Here is a 19,977-nt window from a genome sequence, read left to right on the forward strand (position 1 = left end):
TAGGATTCTGGTAGCTTTGGTCAGGCTAACATCAGACCAGGCACTGGCTTGGCCTCCTTCCCTGGGTCTGCTCTGTAGATAACGTGCTGAAGACAGACAGACTCCTGACCAGAACTTGAGTTTTCGCCGGTAGTGGCGTTGGTTTCGAAGTATTCTGTGTCTGTGTCTCAGCCTTTATACGTCTCTCTCTCTCTCTCTCTCTCTCTCTCTCTCTCTCTCTCTCTCTCTCTCTCTCTCTCTCTCTCTCTCTCTCTCTCTCTCTCTCACTGTCTCTCCTTACCTCCCTACGCACTCCATGTTACCTCAGCACACTCAGTGACACCCCCCACTCTCCCTGTTTACACCCTTCCCTCTCAACTCCAGAGATATCAGTTCACTATACACAAGCATCAGTGTACGTCGAGATCATCCAGTGAGCTATACTTTATCTTAGGTAGAAACATAGATTGAAAGCCAGTGTCGTGATCTGTAGCCGACCTGGTCAAATCTAAAATTCCCAAGTCCATTCATTCAGAAACTACAGAACAGGTGAGGTTCCCAACGCTCGTAGGATGCTCGGTCCTACATATGAGGACTGTCATTCTGAGCAGTATTCGAAGATTCTTCAAACTAAGAGCCTGTGGCAATAGTATCCTTTGATTCCTCGGACGGTGACTTGCAGTGACAGCAGCACTGCATGTCATTTAGATACTGGACTCTTTCTACAAGACAGAGAATCTTTTATATGGTTACCTGGTCGCCTCGTTAGTCTTCATGGGCCTAAGTCTAAGATCAAGTGTAGTCAGTAGAATCCTTTACCATGAAGAAGGGGATAAGACGAGGTAACCGAATCCCCAGATCCTGGCGTTCCCAGATCCTGAAGGTGATCCTCAGGCCCTGGAGCTCCCAGGTCCTGAAGGTGATCCCCACCAAGGTCCTCAGGAGGTAAAAGAATAATCCCACAAATGGGAACAGACGTCACTCACGGGGGAAAACAAACCTGATAAACAGAGGAATTCCCACTCTGCTTACATAGGGTTCAAACTGCAAGTGGTATTCTCAAGTCTCTCTCACTAGGACCCACGCCTAGGACACCCAAAAGAAAAATATGCGAGAAACAGTACACATAAGATCCTGGAGAGCTAGTGTGGAGGACGCTCATGCGGGCGCCTAAGGATCGACACAACGGTCCATGTTCTCAAGGAGTGAGTCAGCCGTCCACCGTGGAAGACGTCCTCAGTGGTAGTTTCCTGTGATGGACATCCTGCCAGCACCATCTTGCCTTTGACCCCCGATCGCTACACAACTGAGCCCTGTGGCAGATCCTTCCTCAGCTTACTACAGCTTAACCGTTCAGTGTATTATCCTGTTTCTTTACTGATTGTTTTAGCTGCTCTGACCTGACCTGATTCCCATATGTTCACTGTCTGATCTTACAACGGTCCTGACCCCTGCCTGTTTCTCCATTCATCCGGGCAGCAAATCAATTTTCATAAACATTGCTTTCTCTTGTAGCAGATGCTATCTGCTACAGGCTGCCAGCAGGCCCCCTCTCTGTCCTCTCACATCGCAATATCTGTAAGACCTTCCAATATCATCTCAATCAGACTTTGTCTTCAGATCCTCCTACGAACTCCTGGTCATTACTTCTAACTTGTCTAAGTAAGAGTGACGTCTCACACGTATCGTACCTTACCGCGTAACCTTTCAGCGTTATGCTGTTGTCATCCCTAAATGAAGCACTTAACACCGTGCAGGCATTTCCCCCCACATGGCTAACGTCCCTCTCCCTGCCTCATATCTTGGTAATCCAATATCTACTTCTCCAGCATCTGGCACCCAGCGAGGAAGGTCTTCAACATCCACAGATCCGACAATAGTTAACTGACATCCGGGTGTCCCGACCTTTACTTGCTTTGTAAACCTTCATGCGTGTACCATCTGTTGATGGAGGCAGTGCAGCAGGATGTGAACAGCGAACACATCTATGTATATCCCGGCCAACGTACACGTTCCTCTTTCCCATACAGATAAGAACATACAGATAATAATAACATATGTTGCTGAGGTTGAGATGTTGATATTTGTTCTGTGCTTAATGCACACAACATGCCTAATTCATACAAATTGATAGTGTATTTACGCTCCATCATTAATGTATTCAACGTAAAAGTGTTTATATTTAAAGCATACAACTTGTCACTGTAATGAAGCTGTATATGTTCTAAATGAATACAATATATTCCATTTTGGCTGTATAGTTAATAAATTCACTGAGGTAGATGATAGGCAAGTTTACATGACGTTCGGAACAGAGTGTGGACTTAACATTTCTATTGCATTATGTTAATCCGATGAATATGAGCACCTGTTAAACAAAAGTAATTCCGATGCGATAAGAGAGGAAGCATAATGAAGTGGACTTGACTAGACATAAAGCAACATTTGGACTGTACTTTCTCAGAGCTCAATTGTAATTCTTCATCATCGTATTGTACGTCATAAACACCTGACCAAGTACTAGTCGCGACTCTGACCACCAGCGACATTGTCATCACCCAAAAAATTGATTTCGTCATTACTTTTCAGAATCTTTGTCTTAAGAAACACAGGAAAGGCTCTTCAGTGGTAGCGAGACTTTACTTCACTAACTTAAACTGACACATCCCTCAACCCCTGACGAAGACAACGCTCATGAAACACATACGTTCCACAAATACATCCATCTGAATCCGTGTCCCTCAGATATACACGAGTTATGCTTTCTTATCTGCTGTCTGAACACCAACACCCAGCCCCGCCCCGCTCACACTCCTCGTCTCTTCTCCCTCCCCTGCCTCTAACACTCGTCCCCCACGCCCCGGCCCCCCCCGCCCCGCCCCGCCAACAACCATCCTCCTACCGTCGTCGTCGGACCAGATACAATCAGCTGCACCAAACTTGCACCCATATACACTGTCCCCCACGTACACTCAAGCACACACACACACACACACACACACACACACACACACACACACACACACACAAACACATACATACATGCATACATACATACATACATGCATGCGGAATTTCTATTAATGCGTTCCATTCATAAAGAAACAAATTGGGAGAATTCAGTGTCATAAAGACAGCCATGGAGAGACATTGTGCAGGAAAAGTTTGTGTTCCAGCATGTTAGTGAGCTCACTAGGATCATTATGTCTGCTATGCCAGCATCACTAGATCTTATATCTACGAATTGTGTCATGGAAACTGTGAATATCACATGAAATTCATCCACTGGAAAAAAGTGATCATGTAATGCATGATTGGGAATAAGTGGTACGTGACGCCATGTAAAGAAAAGAGGTGAACACAAACTCAAGGAGGAGATGTGATTGTGGAAGGTAACCAAAATGATGGAACAGAAGTGTACAATACTGTATGATGCTACAGTAGTGTACAATACAGTATGATGCTAGAGTAGTGTACAATACTGTATGATGCTAGAGAATCTTCAACACCTGGGGTCCCGGGAATGTAGAACTCCTTCCCCCTACTGCAGGATCTGATAATTACATACACACGCATGTAAACACAGAGAGAGAGAGAGAGAGAGAGAGAGAGAGAGAGAGAGAGACTCACCTGTGGTTCTGTTGGTACCACTTCCAGAACCTGTCCGTCTGTCTGAGATATCGCTCCATGTTGACCAGCGTCTGTGTATGGCTCCTGACCGTCGCCTGCAGGTGGAGCATATCCCTGTTGGCCTCTGCAGGTGGGAGGCCCACCACCACGACCACCATCACCCACGCCCACAGGTGGCGAGGTAGCATGGGTGTATGACACTCAGGCAGTGTCCCCTGTAGCCGCCACATGATAACCTAACGTTCCAGGGGAGACCCGCGATCCTTCAGTTGTCGTCCTCCTCGCTGGCTACCTTGTGGCTTCGTCTTACTGGGTTGTCATAATCCGTGACTGAACGTGTCAGATGGTTTATATCTACTGACTGTAGTTTTGTCTCGAGTGTCTCCTCCTGACGTAAGGAAAATAATTCATATTAACATGATACGTTTACCTTTCTGCTTGTCTCGTTATCTACACGTAATGGCTACTGTAACACACGTCAGCACCACAGTCTGCAGAGCAAACAACATGGGCGACTACCTAACACAAGATAACCAGACGATTTCTGTCTACTGGAGGAGAGAGAGAGAGAGAGAGAGAGAGAGAGAGAGAGAGAGAGAGAGAGAGAGAGAGAGAGAGAGAGAGAGAGAATCATACAGTGTTGTTATCCACCTAGGACTCCTCGTGGTAGTCTATGGTAATTAGTGTCACGTCTTTTGTTCATTAACAACACACTACAGCTTCCCATTGTGGAGTGATTCCCACAAGTGTACTCTGTCACTAGGATCATGAGTTGACCAAAAATCACAAACTGGTCACCATGGCATCACTAGGATCATGAGTTGACCAAAAATCACAAACTGGTCACCATGACGTCACTAGGATCATGAGTTGACCAAAAATCACAAACTGGTCACCATGACGTCACTAGGATCATTAACTCGCTTTAACGAACTGATCACCAAAACACAAGTGATCACCAGGCGATGCCCTGTGTCACCATCTTGTGTTAGTCACTAGATGGTGAAGAGTGGGTCACCACACACGTTCATGCCCTCCTCCACACGGACCTCTTCCCCGCCACATACATGTGTTCACCACACGCTCGTGTTCCCCACCACACGGACGTGTTCCCTACCACGCAGATGTGTCCCCTACCACACGGACCTGTCCTCCACCTCACGGACGTGTCCTCCACCTCACGGACGTGTCCATCACCACACGGACGTGTCCTCCACCACATAGACGTGTTCATCACCACACGGACATGTCCTCCACCACACAGTCGTGTTCATCACCACACGGACGTGTCCTCCACCACACGGACGTGTCCATCACCACACAGACGTGTTCACCACCACACAGTCGTGTTCATCACCACATCGACGTGTCCTCCACCACACGGGTGTGTTCATCCCCACAGGGACGTGTTCATCACCACATGGACGTATTCATCACCACACGGGTGTGTTATCACCACACGGACGTGTCCTCCACCACACGGGTGTGTTCATCACCACACGGACGTGTTCATCATCACACGGACGTGTCCTCCACCACATGGAAGTGTCCTCCACCACACAGACGTATTCATTACCACATGGACGTGTCCTCCACCACAGGGACGTGTTCATCACCACATGGACGTGTCCTCCACCACACGAAAACAGTGCATTGTACGTTCAGTCACCACTCTGCCCCGTTCATCACACTGGGTCGATTCATCACTTGTGGTAGACGCTCTCCTGAGGGTTACCGTGGGTGAGGTCACCAGGAGAGGGGCGTGACCGTCAGGGGTACAGGAGTGTCTGGGGAGGGAGGGAGGGAGAGCGCTGCAGGGAGTGTACCGTCTGGCTGCAGCGTGGGCAGGGTACTGGAGCGCCCGGCCGGTACAGCCGAGAGCCAAGGTTCTTGCTACAGCGGCACCATGTGTGGGTTACCTAGTGCCTGGCCGCTGCTGATGTTACCACTGTTACTGTTACTGTTTCTCCTGTTGTTCACCAGTACCATGTGGCACTCCTTGTTACTGTTGTCACCGTTGTTTCTAAAGGTCTGGCCTCACCACTACCGTTGTTGTTGGAGGTCTGGCCTCAACCTTACCCTTGTTGTTGGAGATCTAGCTTCAAACAACAGTAGGGAACAAAAGGAGAGTCAATTCCAACGGAAGCCACACGTCCTGTTGCCTTGATGAAGGTCCACAAAGGTATTCATGGATAAGGTGAAGCAACCCGCCCGTCCCTGGCCGGATCCTTTGAATTTTACTATGATTAATGAGGACCACCACTGTGTCACACATGGTACTGGGAAGGTGACCCTGTGGTGCCAGGACCACCACTGTGTCACACATGGTACTGGGAAGGTGACCCTGTGGTGCCAGGACCACCACTGTGTCACACATGGTACTGGGAAGGTGACCCTGTGGTGCCAGGACCACCACTGTGTCACACATGGTACTGGGAAGGTGACCCTGTGGTGCCAGGACCACCACTGTGTCACACATGGTACTGGAAAGGTGACCCTGTGGTGCCAGGACCACCACTGTGTCACACATGGTACTGGAAGGTGACCCTGTGGTGCCAAGACCACCACTGTGTCACACATGGTACTGGGAAGGTGACCCTGTGGTGCCAGGACCACCACTGTGTCACACATGGTACTGGGAAGGTGACCCTGTGGTGCCAGGACCACCACTGTGTCACACATGGTACTGGGAAGGTGACCCTGTGGTGCCAGGACTACCACTGTGTCACACATGGTACTGGGAAGGTGACCCTGTGGTGCCAGGACCACCACTGTGTCACACATGGTACTTACCTCCATGCTGTTAGGTAGGACTCGTATACCATCTGTAAACACCTACTTCACCAGCACAGGCTCATCCTCCAGCGCTGGTCCATCCTCCACCTCTGGTTCACACATTGCAGCTGGTCTTCATCTGGCAATGCGTCATGTTATCATTAACTTTCCTTGATCAACATTCATTTTCATTTGGTGCACAGTGGAGACCCATGCCTGGCGCCCAACTGTACTCCAGTGATCTATGATATATAATGTACAAAGTACATTGTACATATATATTCAGACCTTCACTGTACAACATTCTGTTATCATCCAAGAGATGAGCAGCACTTCCCAGAAACGCTACCCATCCTGACATTAAAGTCAAGAGCTGACATCCAGTCTGCTGACGTCACTGGCTGACACCCAGGTCGCTGACATCATCGTTTAAGTTACATCTCCGACGCCTACTGACACGTGGGAGCGGGACACGTACTGCAGGGGGCGAGACACGTACTGCAGGGGGCGAGATACGTACTGCAGGGGGCGAGACACGTACTGCAGGGGGGCGGGACTTGTACTGTATAAAAAAGCAATGTTATCCCAGATAACGCCAGAAAACAGCTGGTTTAATGCATTTCCTTATCATTCTCTGTTCATAATTCCTCACTATCTGTTAGCCCAAAATATTAATGACGAATATTCTAGCTTATTGTCTGACTTCTTAGATGTTACCAACCACAAAGATCATACTCAATACATCAAGTGATTCTGTGTTGTTTCACGATGATGGGTGAATTAGATAGGTCCCTGGCCCACCACGTTTATCACTTTGTCTTTTCTTTATTTACCATATTTCTTGGCACTTCATGTCATCTACGCTGACGACAGTCTCTGGTCTATTCATCGCTGATAAACTAATGAAACCAAAAGACTGCGACACAATATGCACAAAATACCTTTGAAATCATTTTGCTTTTGTTATCTATGAAATTATGAAATAGAAAATGATGTTCCAATTTGCGCTCATAATTTTCTCTATACAAAGTTTAGGGGTATCTAAAGTACTTACGTGAAATTACAACTTCATCTTGTTTTGTATCATCATATTCTACATGTCTCTCCCTTTCTTTACGGATGCATCATCCATCTCTGCCCATAATCATTTGTTGTACCTGAGGGGAAATGTTCCTTGACACAAAGTGCGATAAGCTCTCTCCCAGCCACTGACTAGTCTCCTGGGCTTCAGCTACAAAGCATCTCTAGCTCTCCTTCCTTGCCCACTACATTTCTTTCGCGTTCCAGTCGTGACGGTACTACAGCTGCCCCAGTCACATTGATCAATTGATTTGCTTTGGTTTTCTTCTGTCGAATAACTCCTCCTTAGATCATCTGTATGTAGTGAACTACTGTTTACTCGTCTCTTCAGCTTTTGGTTAAAAACTAACATTTCTCTTGTATGATAAGCGTTGGTACAACCCATCCAACGGAAGGATGGCCGTCCTAATCCTTCTAACTATCGTCTTGTTCCTTCGACTTGCACTGTTGCTAAAGTGTGAGTTCCTCCTCAACTTCCATAACCTCAAACATCATCTCTGATCATCAACATGGCTTCCGCAAGGCAAGATTCAATTTGCGCTCATAATTTTCTCTATACAAAGTTTAGGGGTATCTAAAGTATTTTCGTAAAATTACAACTTTATCTACTTTTGTATCATCATATTTCACATGTCTCTCCTTTTGTGTACGGATGCATTATCCATCTCTGCCCATCATCACTTGTTGTCCCTGAGGGGAAATGTCATATCCTGTCCTATCTCACTATGTCTGGCTATCATCTTTGACACTCTTTGGAGACTCCTGTAATGTAGCCCTTCACGTTTGGGAAAACGTTTGACAGTGTGTGTCATTGGGGTCTCCTGTCCAAGCTCCTCTCTTTCGGCTTCCCTCCCTCAGGTTGCTCCCCCATATCTATCATCCTCTCTGGTCGATCTGTCTCGGTAACTGTCATCTGCAGAGCCTCTCTCTCTCTCTCTCTCTCTCTCTCTCTCTCTCTCTCTCTCTCCCTGTCAACAAGGGCGTCCTTCATGGTTCTTTCCTGTCTGTTGCATTCTTCATCCTTTTCATCAACAATTTCCTTTCTTTGATGAATTACCAAATGCACTCGTATGCTAACGACTCAACACTGCATTCCTCCATTTTTTCAAATCCGCTCCATCCTTCCTCACTCGACCTGCATCTCGTCTCTACAAAACTTGTTTTATAAACTCAGACTTAGAGAGGATACCTCAATAGGAAAGACACGACCTGGTTACGTCTTGCGCTTTCAACGCCCAATTTCTGGCCATCTCTTTCTCTAAAAAACCCGACAGCTCTCCTAACTTACCTTGGGAACTTCACATTATTCAAATACCTAAGTCTGCCTAAATGAAGCTTGGAGTTATGTTGAAATGCCATAAGTTCTTTTCAAATGAACAGTTACACCCATTATGTATAGGACTGATCCGTCCTTGTACGGAATTCTGCTTTCACATCTTGGTAGGTTCTCGTTATGAATACTTACAAGACACAGTTGAGACTAAAACATTTCGACCTATCATCTCTCCCAGTCTGACCTCGCTACTTTACCCATCTGCCCTTCGCCGCAATGTTGTCCACTTCCCCTCTTTATAGATATCACTTTAGGTTTTGCTCTAGAGAACTGGCTGCTACTGTGCCCCCACTATTAGCTAGACCATACAGTACTCGACAGCCACTGTTTTGGTCACTCAAGGATGGGCCGTTGTGGTGTTTGTGTCTTTCCATACACTTCGAAGATTTGAATCTCTACACCCCTTCATGTTTTTCTCGACATCTACCCATCTATTGTCCATATGTACCTGTAACATGATGTACGTATAGCTCAGAAGAAACTGACTTTCTTTTGTAATTTCAAAGATTCATGTGGCTAAATTTACTTACAAATCATTTTATAGAGAGCATGATGGATGAAGTAGCAAAGTTTGGATGTACTACAAAGATGCCCTCAACTATATCAGTGTTTTACATGAGATTTACATTTCATGTAACACACAGGTAAGGTTAATGTTAGCCTAATTGTCGACAAATTCTTGACATAACAGGCGTGGAGAAACTGATGTGAGAACATTCGTCAATATGCTTTCCATACTGATGTTTCTTAATCTTGTGGTGGAAGAGCTTCGGAGTAGACCAACATCTTTAGCAGGATTATCAATAGGGTCATGACGCTCATATCCAATATGTAAGGGAAGGTATAGGAAGCTATAGGATATGTAGGGCATTATATAGGCCTCAACTAGCAGGGAGTAAATAATGTAAGGAACGGCTTCCTGCACAGCACTGTCTCCTGATGGCGTTGCAAGAGAAGGTCTGGAGTCAGAGAGGATTCCAGCGTGGTGTACCTTAGTGGCATGAGCGTACCTACTGTACACTTAACAGTGGGTGGAACTAGAATAAAAGCTAAGCTTTTATTAAGAGTGGGCGGGCCAGGTCAGGGTGGACAGGTTATGGAGGGGGGCGGGCCAGATCAGGATGGGCGGGCTGTGTTGGAGTGAGCAGACCAAGTCTAGGTGGGTAGGTCAGGTCAGGGTGGGCAGGTCATGGAGAGCTAGTGGGCCATGTTAAGGTTGGCGGTCCGGCCCAGGATGGGTCGACCATTGAGGGTGGACCGTCTAATGAAAGTGGGTGGGCCAGGTCAGGGTGGCCGGGCCATAGAGGGTAGGCGGACCATGAGGATGGCTGAACCAAGAAGGTTGGGAGAACCATACGGTTGGTGGATCATTGAGGGTGGGTGAGCCGACCACGTAGGGTAAGTAGGCCAGCCATTAGAATGGGTGGTGCATTGCGTAGGGGTGGGCCAACTGTGGTGGGTAAACGGATGATGGACGGTGGGTGGCCCAAGCCAGGGTGGACAGAACATACAGGGTGGGTGTGCAAGACCAGGGTTAGCCGACCATGGAGAGTGGGTAGGTCAGGTTAGGGTGGACCGACCACAGAGGGTGGTGGGCCAGGCCAGGGTAGGCCGACCGTAGAGGGTAGGTGGGCCAGATCAGGGTAGGCCGACCGTAGAGGGCGGGTGGGTCAGGTCAGGGTAGGTCGGTCATGGAGAGTTAGTGGGCCATGTTAAGGTGGGCGGTCCGGACCAGGATGGGCCGGCCATTGAGGGTGGACGGACCATGGAGAGTGGGTGGGCCAGGTCAGGGTGGGCGGGCCGCGGAGGGTGGGCGGGTGGCCCGGGTGACACCGTTCTCACGCTGCCCTAAGTTTTTCCCACGTGGTGGTGCGGCGGTCGGCCGCTAGGGTGCAGCACTACCCCAGCCGCCTCGCCCCCAGCCCGACACAGCCCACGGGCCACGGCTCAGTCACTCCCCAGCCGCCTCAGTGATCACTACTGACCCGACCGCTTCCGCTCAGGTCACATGTGCTGCGTTTAAGTCCAAAGGGACCAGACTTAAGTCCCCTGTCGTTGTAGAGTCACCCAGCGCGACGATCATGAAGGTGGAACGCGCTAGCTCCGTGTGCTCCGACGACGCTCCCTCCTCCCCCGACTCCGTCATGTCTACAGGGGAGTCGTCGCCGATGGTGTCGCCGCAGCCGTCCCCTGCGCCCCTCACCGATCCCTACGACGACCAACGCATTTACTCGCCCGCCTATACGGCCCACAGCCCCGCTTACAGCACCAGCAGTAGCGTCGGTAGCGCTAGCACAGGGGGCGCCTCTCCCTCCTACAGCTGCCCCGCCAGCCCAGGCTACCAGCGTTCTTCTTCCCCCGACTTCGGGTTCCAATTCCCGCCAGAGTCCGGGTACTCCGGGGTGGAGCAGTTCGGGTGTCAGGCGGAGTTCGTGCGGGCCGTCCAGGACGGAGATCCCCGGGAACTGAAGAGGATCCTGACCAGGTACTCCCAGCTGGTCCAAATCAACGGTTTCACTGCGGACGGGCAGACGGCGCTGACGCAGTCCTGCATGGACGGTAACCTGGAGGTAATCAAGGTGCTGGTTGCCCACGGGGCGTCCCTCCATCTTACCAATCGGGACGGGTTCTCGCCGCTGCACCTGGCGTGCTGGCGGGGCAAGTATGACGTGATGCAGTACCTCCTGCGGTCAGCCTCCAGCAGACGGTAGTTGTTGTTGTGATACCCTGTATAGCTAAGTTGTCCTGTGCCATGAGTGTGTGGTGTGCAGTGTGGTGAGGGAGGCGAGGGACGGCCACGCTCGCCCTCTGGAATACCGAGTCTCTGTCTCGCTCAGAACCAAGTGTCTGTGTCGCCCAGAGCCGAGTGTCTGTGTTGCCGAGTGTCTGTATCCCCCAGAGCCGAGTGTCTGTGTCCCCCAGAACTATGTGGTGGGAGCCGGTCCCTGGCCCGGCCTCGCTGGTGGCCACACAGCTTCGGCTACCATGATGTTACAATCTGTGATGTTGAACTGCGTACCGCGCCCGTGAGAACAGTGTACCGTGTACCGTCGCTGCCAGTGTAGGGGTAGCATGGACCGCCACCACCTGCGGTGCCCCCAACTGCCCACGGCACCAGTTCCCACACTGGCTGGGGAGCCCCGCTTGCCCCCGCCCCACAAGTTACCTCAGTATTATTCTCCACGGGCGTGAGGCGACCCTGGCGTCGGCTGCTGCCCCTGGCCTCCTGCTGGCCCCCTCCCCCACCCCGGCCTTCTGCTGGGGGTCCAGCCATTCTCCGCCGTGCCCTCGGCAACATTTTCCCAAGCTGAAGGATTACGACAGTGATGCACGTTACCGAAGCAGAGGCTGGAAGCGGAGGATCCCCTGCTGACGCCAGACATGTGCAATATGTGAAGGTCTTCTGAGTGTTAGTGATGTTAACGTGAAAATGACGTAAAGTTTCTAAACCTTAATGTGATGCACACTCATAGCGACACTGAGGGGGCAGTCGACTGACCTACGATAAACTGTCCTGAATAGTGCCATCTTCATACATAAGATTCTTGTCATGACCTGACCTGCACTGTTATACACCTGCTGAGCTGCGCCTCACCTCATGCCCTCATTATCCCCATCTCTCTCCACTCCTGCCACACTACTGACTATCCTACCAGTGTCTTTGGAAAGAAATATTCATTATCAACTTTGTTCAGGTATCAGTAAGTTGCTTAAAACCACAAAAGTATAAACAAAGTTTACTGCACGAGTGGGAGGGGAAGGAGGTGTGTTGGTCACTCGACGTCAGTGCGGGAGAGAAGCACAAGTTGTACAAGGTCATCCCAGGTCAGCGGGGCCAAGGAAACGTCGCCCCCTCGTCCCGAAAGACGCAGTAGTGATTCTGCGGACCAAGTACGGGACGCCGCTCCTATGATCCTTTCCCAAGTTTCCGTACTTGAGAAAGTGATCCCTTCGGCAGAACTGCCAGATATGAAGATCACAACGTCCTGTATGAAGCCCACGAGATGTTGGTGTAAAGAACCTGAGGTTCCTCTCTTGCACGTGAGAGGAGGGTGCCTCTATCCTCGTAAGGTGTAAAACTCTCTTCTGCAGAAGCGGTCTTTTGGTTTCCTGAAGGTACAGGAGCTTTGTTAAGTCTGCAACAGCAGCGTCAGTGTCCGCGAGAGGTATAGGAGCTACCTCATCTCCTCAGGATCAGCCTTGATTCTTCCTGAAAGTGCAAAAGCTCCTTCTTCGTCATCAGTATCCTGTGGGTCTCCGCTAGATGTAGAAACTTCGTCACTTTCACCTGCGAATTTCCTGAAGGCGTAAGAGCTCTTTCACTTCTGCAACAGCAGCAGCAGCAGCATGTGTTTGCTGAAGGTCAAAGAGCGTCTTCACTTCAGGACAGCAGCCTTCGAGTCTCCTGATGGTAAAGGGACGCCCTCATATCTGAAGCAGTGGCCTTTAGATCTTCCTGGAGAAGCAGGATGGCCCTCCCTATGCAGCGGCGGCTTTAGGTGTCCATAGAGTGTGTGGAGAGGGCGGATGGAAGCTGCCCAGGTGGCCATCATGGATGATGGTGGCCATACAGTGATAAACTTGATCGTGCCTTAAGAGCTATGTTAAGTTGTTGTTATCTGTTGAAATGTTTCCTTATTTACAACAGTGTTTGTTTTGGTCTTGACCTGAGGGTGGAGCGTTGTATTATCAACTTCAGATATGATCATATATTTCTCAATATAGCTATATTTTTATACCTGTGCATTTGTATATCCTTTCTTATGACCCTGAGTAAAGCTTACTATTAGAAACAAAAAGAAAATTATATATATATATATATATATATATATATATATATATATATATATATATATATATATATATATATATATATATATATATAATGATACGCAGTGTTCTGATGAAAATGAATGAGGCATCTGAGATGCAACAATTAAAAGATTTTTACAGCAAAACAGACAAGAGTATGTGTCCCTAACTATACTTCATGAAAAACATCCTTTTGTTCTATGGCAGTCAATCACTGATTGTACATTAATACGAAGGCAATATAAACAGTTACAACTGCATTATGTCCGTCAAGTGTGTTGTGAACATCATCACTATGGATGACATCCACTCAGTTGTGAACATCATCACTATGGATGACATCCACTGAGTTGTGAACGTTATCAGTATGGATGACATCCGCTGTGCCCTCTGCAGTATTCTGTAGGTTCGTCGTGCTCTTAAGAAACTCTATATATTTCTAACACATCATCATGACTAAAGGTTCCCTCCTTAAGAAACTGCTAGTGTGTGTGTGTGTGTGTGTGTGTGTGTGTGCGTGTGTGTGTGTGTGTGTGTGTGTGTGTGTGTGTCTGTCTGTCTGTCTGTCTGTGATATCGGCTGTGACTCTCCCTGCAAGACGCTGCTTAAGACACTGTAAGTGTCGTGGGAGCCCCCCTCCCCCCTCCAGCACTATCTGATAAGGATATTTGTGTGAGATATGATGATTAAGACAGTCTCGTTGTTGGCCAACATACACTAATATGGATATAAGTGTGAGATATAACTGTGTCTTGTGGACAGGCAACACACTGTAACATGGATAGCAGTGTGAGATATGAGTAAATATGTGTCGTGGTTGTCCACTCATCTTGGTGAGTCAGATACATGCATGTGAATAACTGAATGTTTTAAGGCCCCTACAATGTTGCCGTGGTTACGATGCTGCCTGGATTCGTACCCAACTGTAACACAGTTAGTCTAATTACTTTGCGCACCACAGCAGAAGCTACGGCGTGTACAACACTTGACAAGAACATGACAAACTGGACTGTATTTACTTAGACAAATACAGAAGAACGTAAGGTACTTTCTCACACGGGGACTGAATACTTCATACATGCAAATACAAAGCAAACATAGTTTGACTTACTGTAATATATATATATATATATATATATATATATATATATATATATATATATATATATATATATATAATGTTACCTAAGCAATGATTGGTTCTGAAGCGGTAACGCACAGTACGTGTTGATGCTGTGACTGCAGAAGAGAAAGTAGTAATTACGTTCTGAACGACCAGTCATTAATGAGACATCAATACTATGGTCATACAGAGAAAGAGTTATGCTTGTTTGCTTACGTCAAAAACCTGTTTCAAAAAAGGAGAAAGTACTGACGAGGCTTCGACCCCCACACGGGAAGGTAGCAGCAGGTCCACCTGACTGCTGGAAGCCTCCAGGCCTAAAGATGGAATGAACTGGAGAGGAAATATAGGTTCGTGTTAACTTGATGAGTGACGTCCACCCATGGGGAGATGGGGAGCGTCCTGCAGTACAACACGTGGGTTTGATCTCGTAAGTCACACTCGGTAGTCGAGAGGAATGTAAATAAATGTTTACGTTAAGATATGTTTTACTGTTACACTGAGACTTTGACTGTGTGGCCATATACAGTGTGTGGGGGAGACAGGTCAGTGGGAGACACTCACAAAGACTGGGAACTAATGAACGCACATACCACGTTACCTGCCATCTTAAATTGAACCTGACCTCCCATCTCACACTCTACCTGACCTGCTATCTTCTAACTATCTTACCTGCCAACTCACCTGCTATCTTACCTATAGTCTCACCTGTTGTCTATCTAACTAGCTATTTCAACTGCTATCATTAATCTCACTTGCCGCCTCATCTATCGTCTCCCTGCCATACATGTACCACTAGAGACGTGAGGAGGAAATGTCTGGTGCGCACGTCACTTAAGGTCAGCCCACAGCATCTCTCTCATCCACTTCAAAAAAATAAACATGTTTTTCTTCTTTTTACTGACCAGTTCTGTGGAACGATGACGTCACATATGAAGACGCCTTGGAGTTTACAATGACACAGACTAGTCTCGTGAACCATTACTACACACACACACACACACACACACACACACAAAACAATACATTACATCATTAAGGTCACGGCTCCTGAGGATATGGAAGAAGAATTAGGTCAACCCTATTATGTTCATAGCTCACACTACCGTGTTATGATCTCAGCTCACACTATCTTATTTTCTCAGCATATAATACCTTGTTATGATCTCAGTTCACACTACCTTGTTATGTTCTCAGCTCACACTACCTTCTTATGTTCTCAGTTCACGCTACCTTGTTATGTTCTCAGCTTATGATACCTTGTTATGATCTCAGTTCACACTACCTTGTTATGTTCTCAGCTCACACTACCCTGTTGTGTTCTCAGCTCACACTACCTTGCTGTGTTCTCAGCTCACACTACCCTGTTGTGTTCTCAGCTCACACTACCTTGCTGTGTTCTCAGCTCACACTACCTTGTGATCTCAGCTCACACTACCTTGTTGTGTTCTCAGCTCACACTACCTTCTTGTATTCTCAGCTCACACTACCTTCTTGTGTTCTCAGCTCACACTACCTTGTGTTCTCAGCTCACGCTACCTTCTTGTGTTCTCAGCTCACACTACCTTGTGTTCTCAGCTCACACTGTCTTGTTGTGGTCTCAGCTCAGACCACCTTTTTGTGTTCTCAGCTCACACTACCTTGTGTTCTCAGCCCACACTACCTTGTTGTATTCTCAGCTAACACTACCTTGTTGTGTTCTCAGCTCACACTACCTTGTGTTCTCAGCTCACACTACTCAGGAACTGTGTTATCAGATGTTGACACAAGGGGTTGTATGGTGTATGTATCAAGTGGTTGTGTCGGGAGTCAGCTGAGTCGTGCTTCGTCAGCAGTGACTTGATTCCTGCCTGACCTTGCCTGCCCCCCTCCCCCCCTCCTCCCACAGCCGACCACACAGGTGAGTGTATTGGTCGGTCCCCCTGGTGTGTGCTGGGGGCGGGGGGCGAGGACTGTCAACTTCCTTCCTCTGCTCACATATGTGTCGTCATACACACACGTACTCACAAACCTGGTGATGCACCCACGTACATTTGTGTACATGCTTATGCACTAAGGAACGCACCTACATACATATATGCATGTGGACGCACTCAAATTACGAAGTAACCATAATGTAAACGCACTCACATGGAGACGCACTCATTCATATATGGAAGCATTACACAGTAACACACTCCTACTTGTGAACATCCACGCAAATAATGATACATTCAAACACATGTGGAACCTCCGACAAGGATGTATATGTGCTTACATGCGTGTGTACACACACAATACACCATAGGAGAGCTCCTTTACGGAGAAAAGTATACACACACACACACACACACAACAAAAGGCCGAGTACAGAAGGTATAAACAAATGAAGGCACGTTAGAGCAATTACGTCGTTAACAGTTGTCATCCCCACATACTAAACTGACCTCCGTACTCACTTGTATGTATAGCCACACACACTCGTGCTGACATACATATTCCATCATGCCAATAGCCATGGTCACACACACACACACACACACACACACACACACACACACACACACACACACACACACACACACACATACACACACACACACGTTAACAACTCCCACGTCAGATTTTTTCCTGAAAGATAAACAAAAACAAAGAAATTGAACGACGACAGGAAAGGATGGGACCTGACCCTGCTGTAGGTGGAGGATGGGACCTGACCCTGCTGTGGGGGGAGGATGGGACCTGACCCTGCTGTGGGGGAGGATGGGACCTGACCCTGCTGTAGGTGGAGGATGGGACCTGACCCTGCTGGGGGGGAGGATGGGACCTGACCCTGCTGTAGGTGGAGGATGGGACCTGACCCTGCTGTAGGCGGAGGATGGGACCTGACCCTGCTGTGGGGGAGGATGGGACCTGACCCTGCTGTAGGTGGAGGATGAGACCTGACCCTGCTGTAGGTGGAGGATGGGACCTGACCCTGCTGTGGGGGAGGATGGGACCTGACCCTGCTGTAGGTGGAGGATGAGACCTGACCCTGCTGGGGGGGGGGAGGATGGGACCTGACCCTGCTGTAGGTGGAGGATGGGACCTGACCCTGCTGTGGGGGAGGATGGGACCTGACCCTGCTGTAGGTGGAGGATGGGACCTGACCCTGCTGTAGGTGGAGGATGGGACCTGACCCTGCTGTAGGTGGAGGATGGGACCTGACCCTGCTGTAGGTGGAGGATGGGACCTGACCCTGCTGTAGGTGGAGGATGGGACCTGACCCTGCTGTAGGTGGAGGATGGGACCTGACCCTGCTGTAGGTGGAGGATGGGACCTGACCCTGCTGGTGGGAAGGATGGGACCTGACCCTGCTGCAGGTGGAGGATGGGACCTGACCCTGCTGTGGGGGGAGGATGGGACCTGACCCTGCTGTAGGTGGAGGATGGGACCTGACCCTGCTGGGGGGAAGGATGGGACCTGACCCTGCTGCAGGTGGAGGATGGGACCTGACCCTGCTGTGGGGGGAGGATGGGACCTGACCCCGCTGTGGGTGGAGGATGGGACCTGACCCTGCTGTGGGGGAGGATGGGACCTGACTCTGCTGCAGGTGGAGAATGGGACCTGACCCTGCTGGGGGGGAGGATGGGACCTGACCCCGCTGTGGGGGGAGGATGGGACCTGACCCTGCTGTGGGGGGAGGATGGGACCTGACTCTGCTGCAGGTGGAGGATGGGACCTGACCCTGCTGGGGGGGAGGATGGGACCTGACCCTGCTGTAGGTGGAGGATGGGACCTGACCCTGCTGTAGGTGGAGGATGGGACCTGACCCTGCTGGGGGGGAGGATGGGACCTGACCCTGCTGTAGGTGGAGGATGGGACCTGACCCTGCTGGGGGGGAGGATGGGACCTGACCCTGCTGTAGGTGGAGGATGGGACCTGACCCTGCTGGGGGGGAGGATGGGACCTGACCCTGCTGTAGGTGGAGGATGGGACCTGACCCTGCTGTAGGTGGAGGATGGGACCTGACCCTGCTGTAGGTGGAGGATGGGACCTGACCCTGCTGTAGGTGGAGGATGGGACCTGACCCTGCTGTAGGTGGAGGATGGGACCTGACCCTGCTGGGGGGAAGGATGGGATCTGACCCTGCTGCAGGTGGAGGATGGGACCTGACCCTGTTGTGGGGGGAGGATGGGACCTGACCCTGCTGTAGGTGGAGGATGGGACCTGACCCTGCTGGGGGGAAGGATGGGACCTGACCCTGCTGTAGGTGGAGGATGGGACCTGACCCTGCTGTGGGGGGAGGATGGGACCTGACCCCGCTGTGGGGGGAGGATGGGACCTGACCCTGCTGTGGGGGGAGGATGGGACCTGACCCTGCTGCAGGTGGAGGATGGGACCTGACCCTGCTGTGGGGGGAGGATGGGACCTGACCCTGCTGTGGGGGGAGGATGGGACCTGACCCTGCTGTGGGGGGAGGATGGGACCTGACCCTGATGGGGGGAGGATGGGACCTGACCCTGCTGCAGGTGGAGGATGGGACCTGACCCTTCTGGGGGGGGGTTGGGACCTGACCCTGCTGTGGGGGGAGGATGGGACCTGACCCTGCTGGGGTGACAGTGCAAAGCCAGTAAAGCTGGTGTTGTGTCTGTACCACTGGAAGGCTACAGGAAACTACCACTAGACCACAGGACAGCCAGTATCAAGGATGAAATCGTCGGCGACTCTCTGTCTGTCTGTCTATCTCTCTCTCACCTCACTTCCCTGCTCCACTAAAAAAAAAGTTGACCAGAAAGCAAACGATTGTACCGACCAACCTGTCCTACGCTGTGGTCCAGTGGAGACGATGTCCTGCATGACGAATCATCTGGACTTCTCCGACAGACAGACAGACAGACTGATGGTGCACCAGCGAGCGAGGGTACACGGTCTCTCTATCACTCGAGTTTTCAGTCAGGCGCAAGAAGTGAACTCCGTCCGTAACTTCATCTTTATTTAAGTTAGGTTTACATACTTAAGTTAGGTTTACATTCTTAAGTTAGGCTTACATACTTAAGTTAGGTTTACATACTTAAGTTAGGCTTACATACTGAAGTTAGGTTTACATAAGTTAGGCTTACATACTTAATTTAGGTTTACATACTTAAGTGATCGGTGGAGGATTGAGGAAAGTGTCACCTCTGACCTGCATTAATGACTTAATAAGATTTGTATGGCGCCAGATTATATTTATGGAAGGTACCACACTAATGTTGGAAGGTACCAGATTCATGTAGGACCAGAC

At 49.5% G+C, this 19,977-nt stretch overlaps 2 protein-coding genes across 12 annotated transcripts in view; one reads left to right on the plus strand and one right to left on the minus strand.

Annotated features, from left to right (window-relative positions):
- The window catches only part of LOC139762736 (uncharacterized), a 51,747-nt gene that overhangs the window by 18,786 nt on the left and 12,984 nt on the right, over positions 1-19,977 (minus strand). For 3 of the 11 annotated variants that reach the window (XM_071687792.1, XM_071687793.1, XM_071687785.1), the window contains exons 1-2: positions 5,436-5,521; positions 3,610-3,997 (exon numbers count right to left, since the gene is read on the minus strand). In XM_071687792.1, coding sequence (XP_071543893.1) covers positions 3,610-3,839 — 230 coding nt within the window. In that variant the 5' untranslated portion in view covers positions 3,840-3,997; positions 5,436-5,521. Of the gene's footprint in view, positions 1-3,609; positions 3,998-5,185; positions 5,522-6,402; positions 6,424-19,977 lie in introns of those variants that run through there. The other 8 variants (XM_071687790.1, XM_071687791.1, XM_071687784.1 and 5 more) reach the window with 6 other exon arrangements.
- Positions 10,738-13,535, plus strand: LOC139762735 (uncharacterized). Its single transcript, XM_071687783.1, has one exon. It carries the CDS (start codon positions 10,879-10,881, stop codon positions 11,506-11,508), a length of 630 nt encoding a protein of 209 aa, XP_071543884.1. The 5' UTR covers positions 10,738-10,878; the 3' UTR covers positions 11,509-13,535.

Source organism: Panulirus ornatus, chromosome 44, assembly GCF_036320965.1.
Source record: "Panulirus ornatus isolate Po-2019 chromosome 44, ASM3632096v1, whole genome shotgun sequence".
Classification (NCBI taxonomy): domain Eukaryota; kingdom Metazoa; phylum Arthropoda; class Malacostraca; order Decapoda; family Palinuridae; genus Panulirus; species Panulirus ornatus.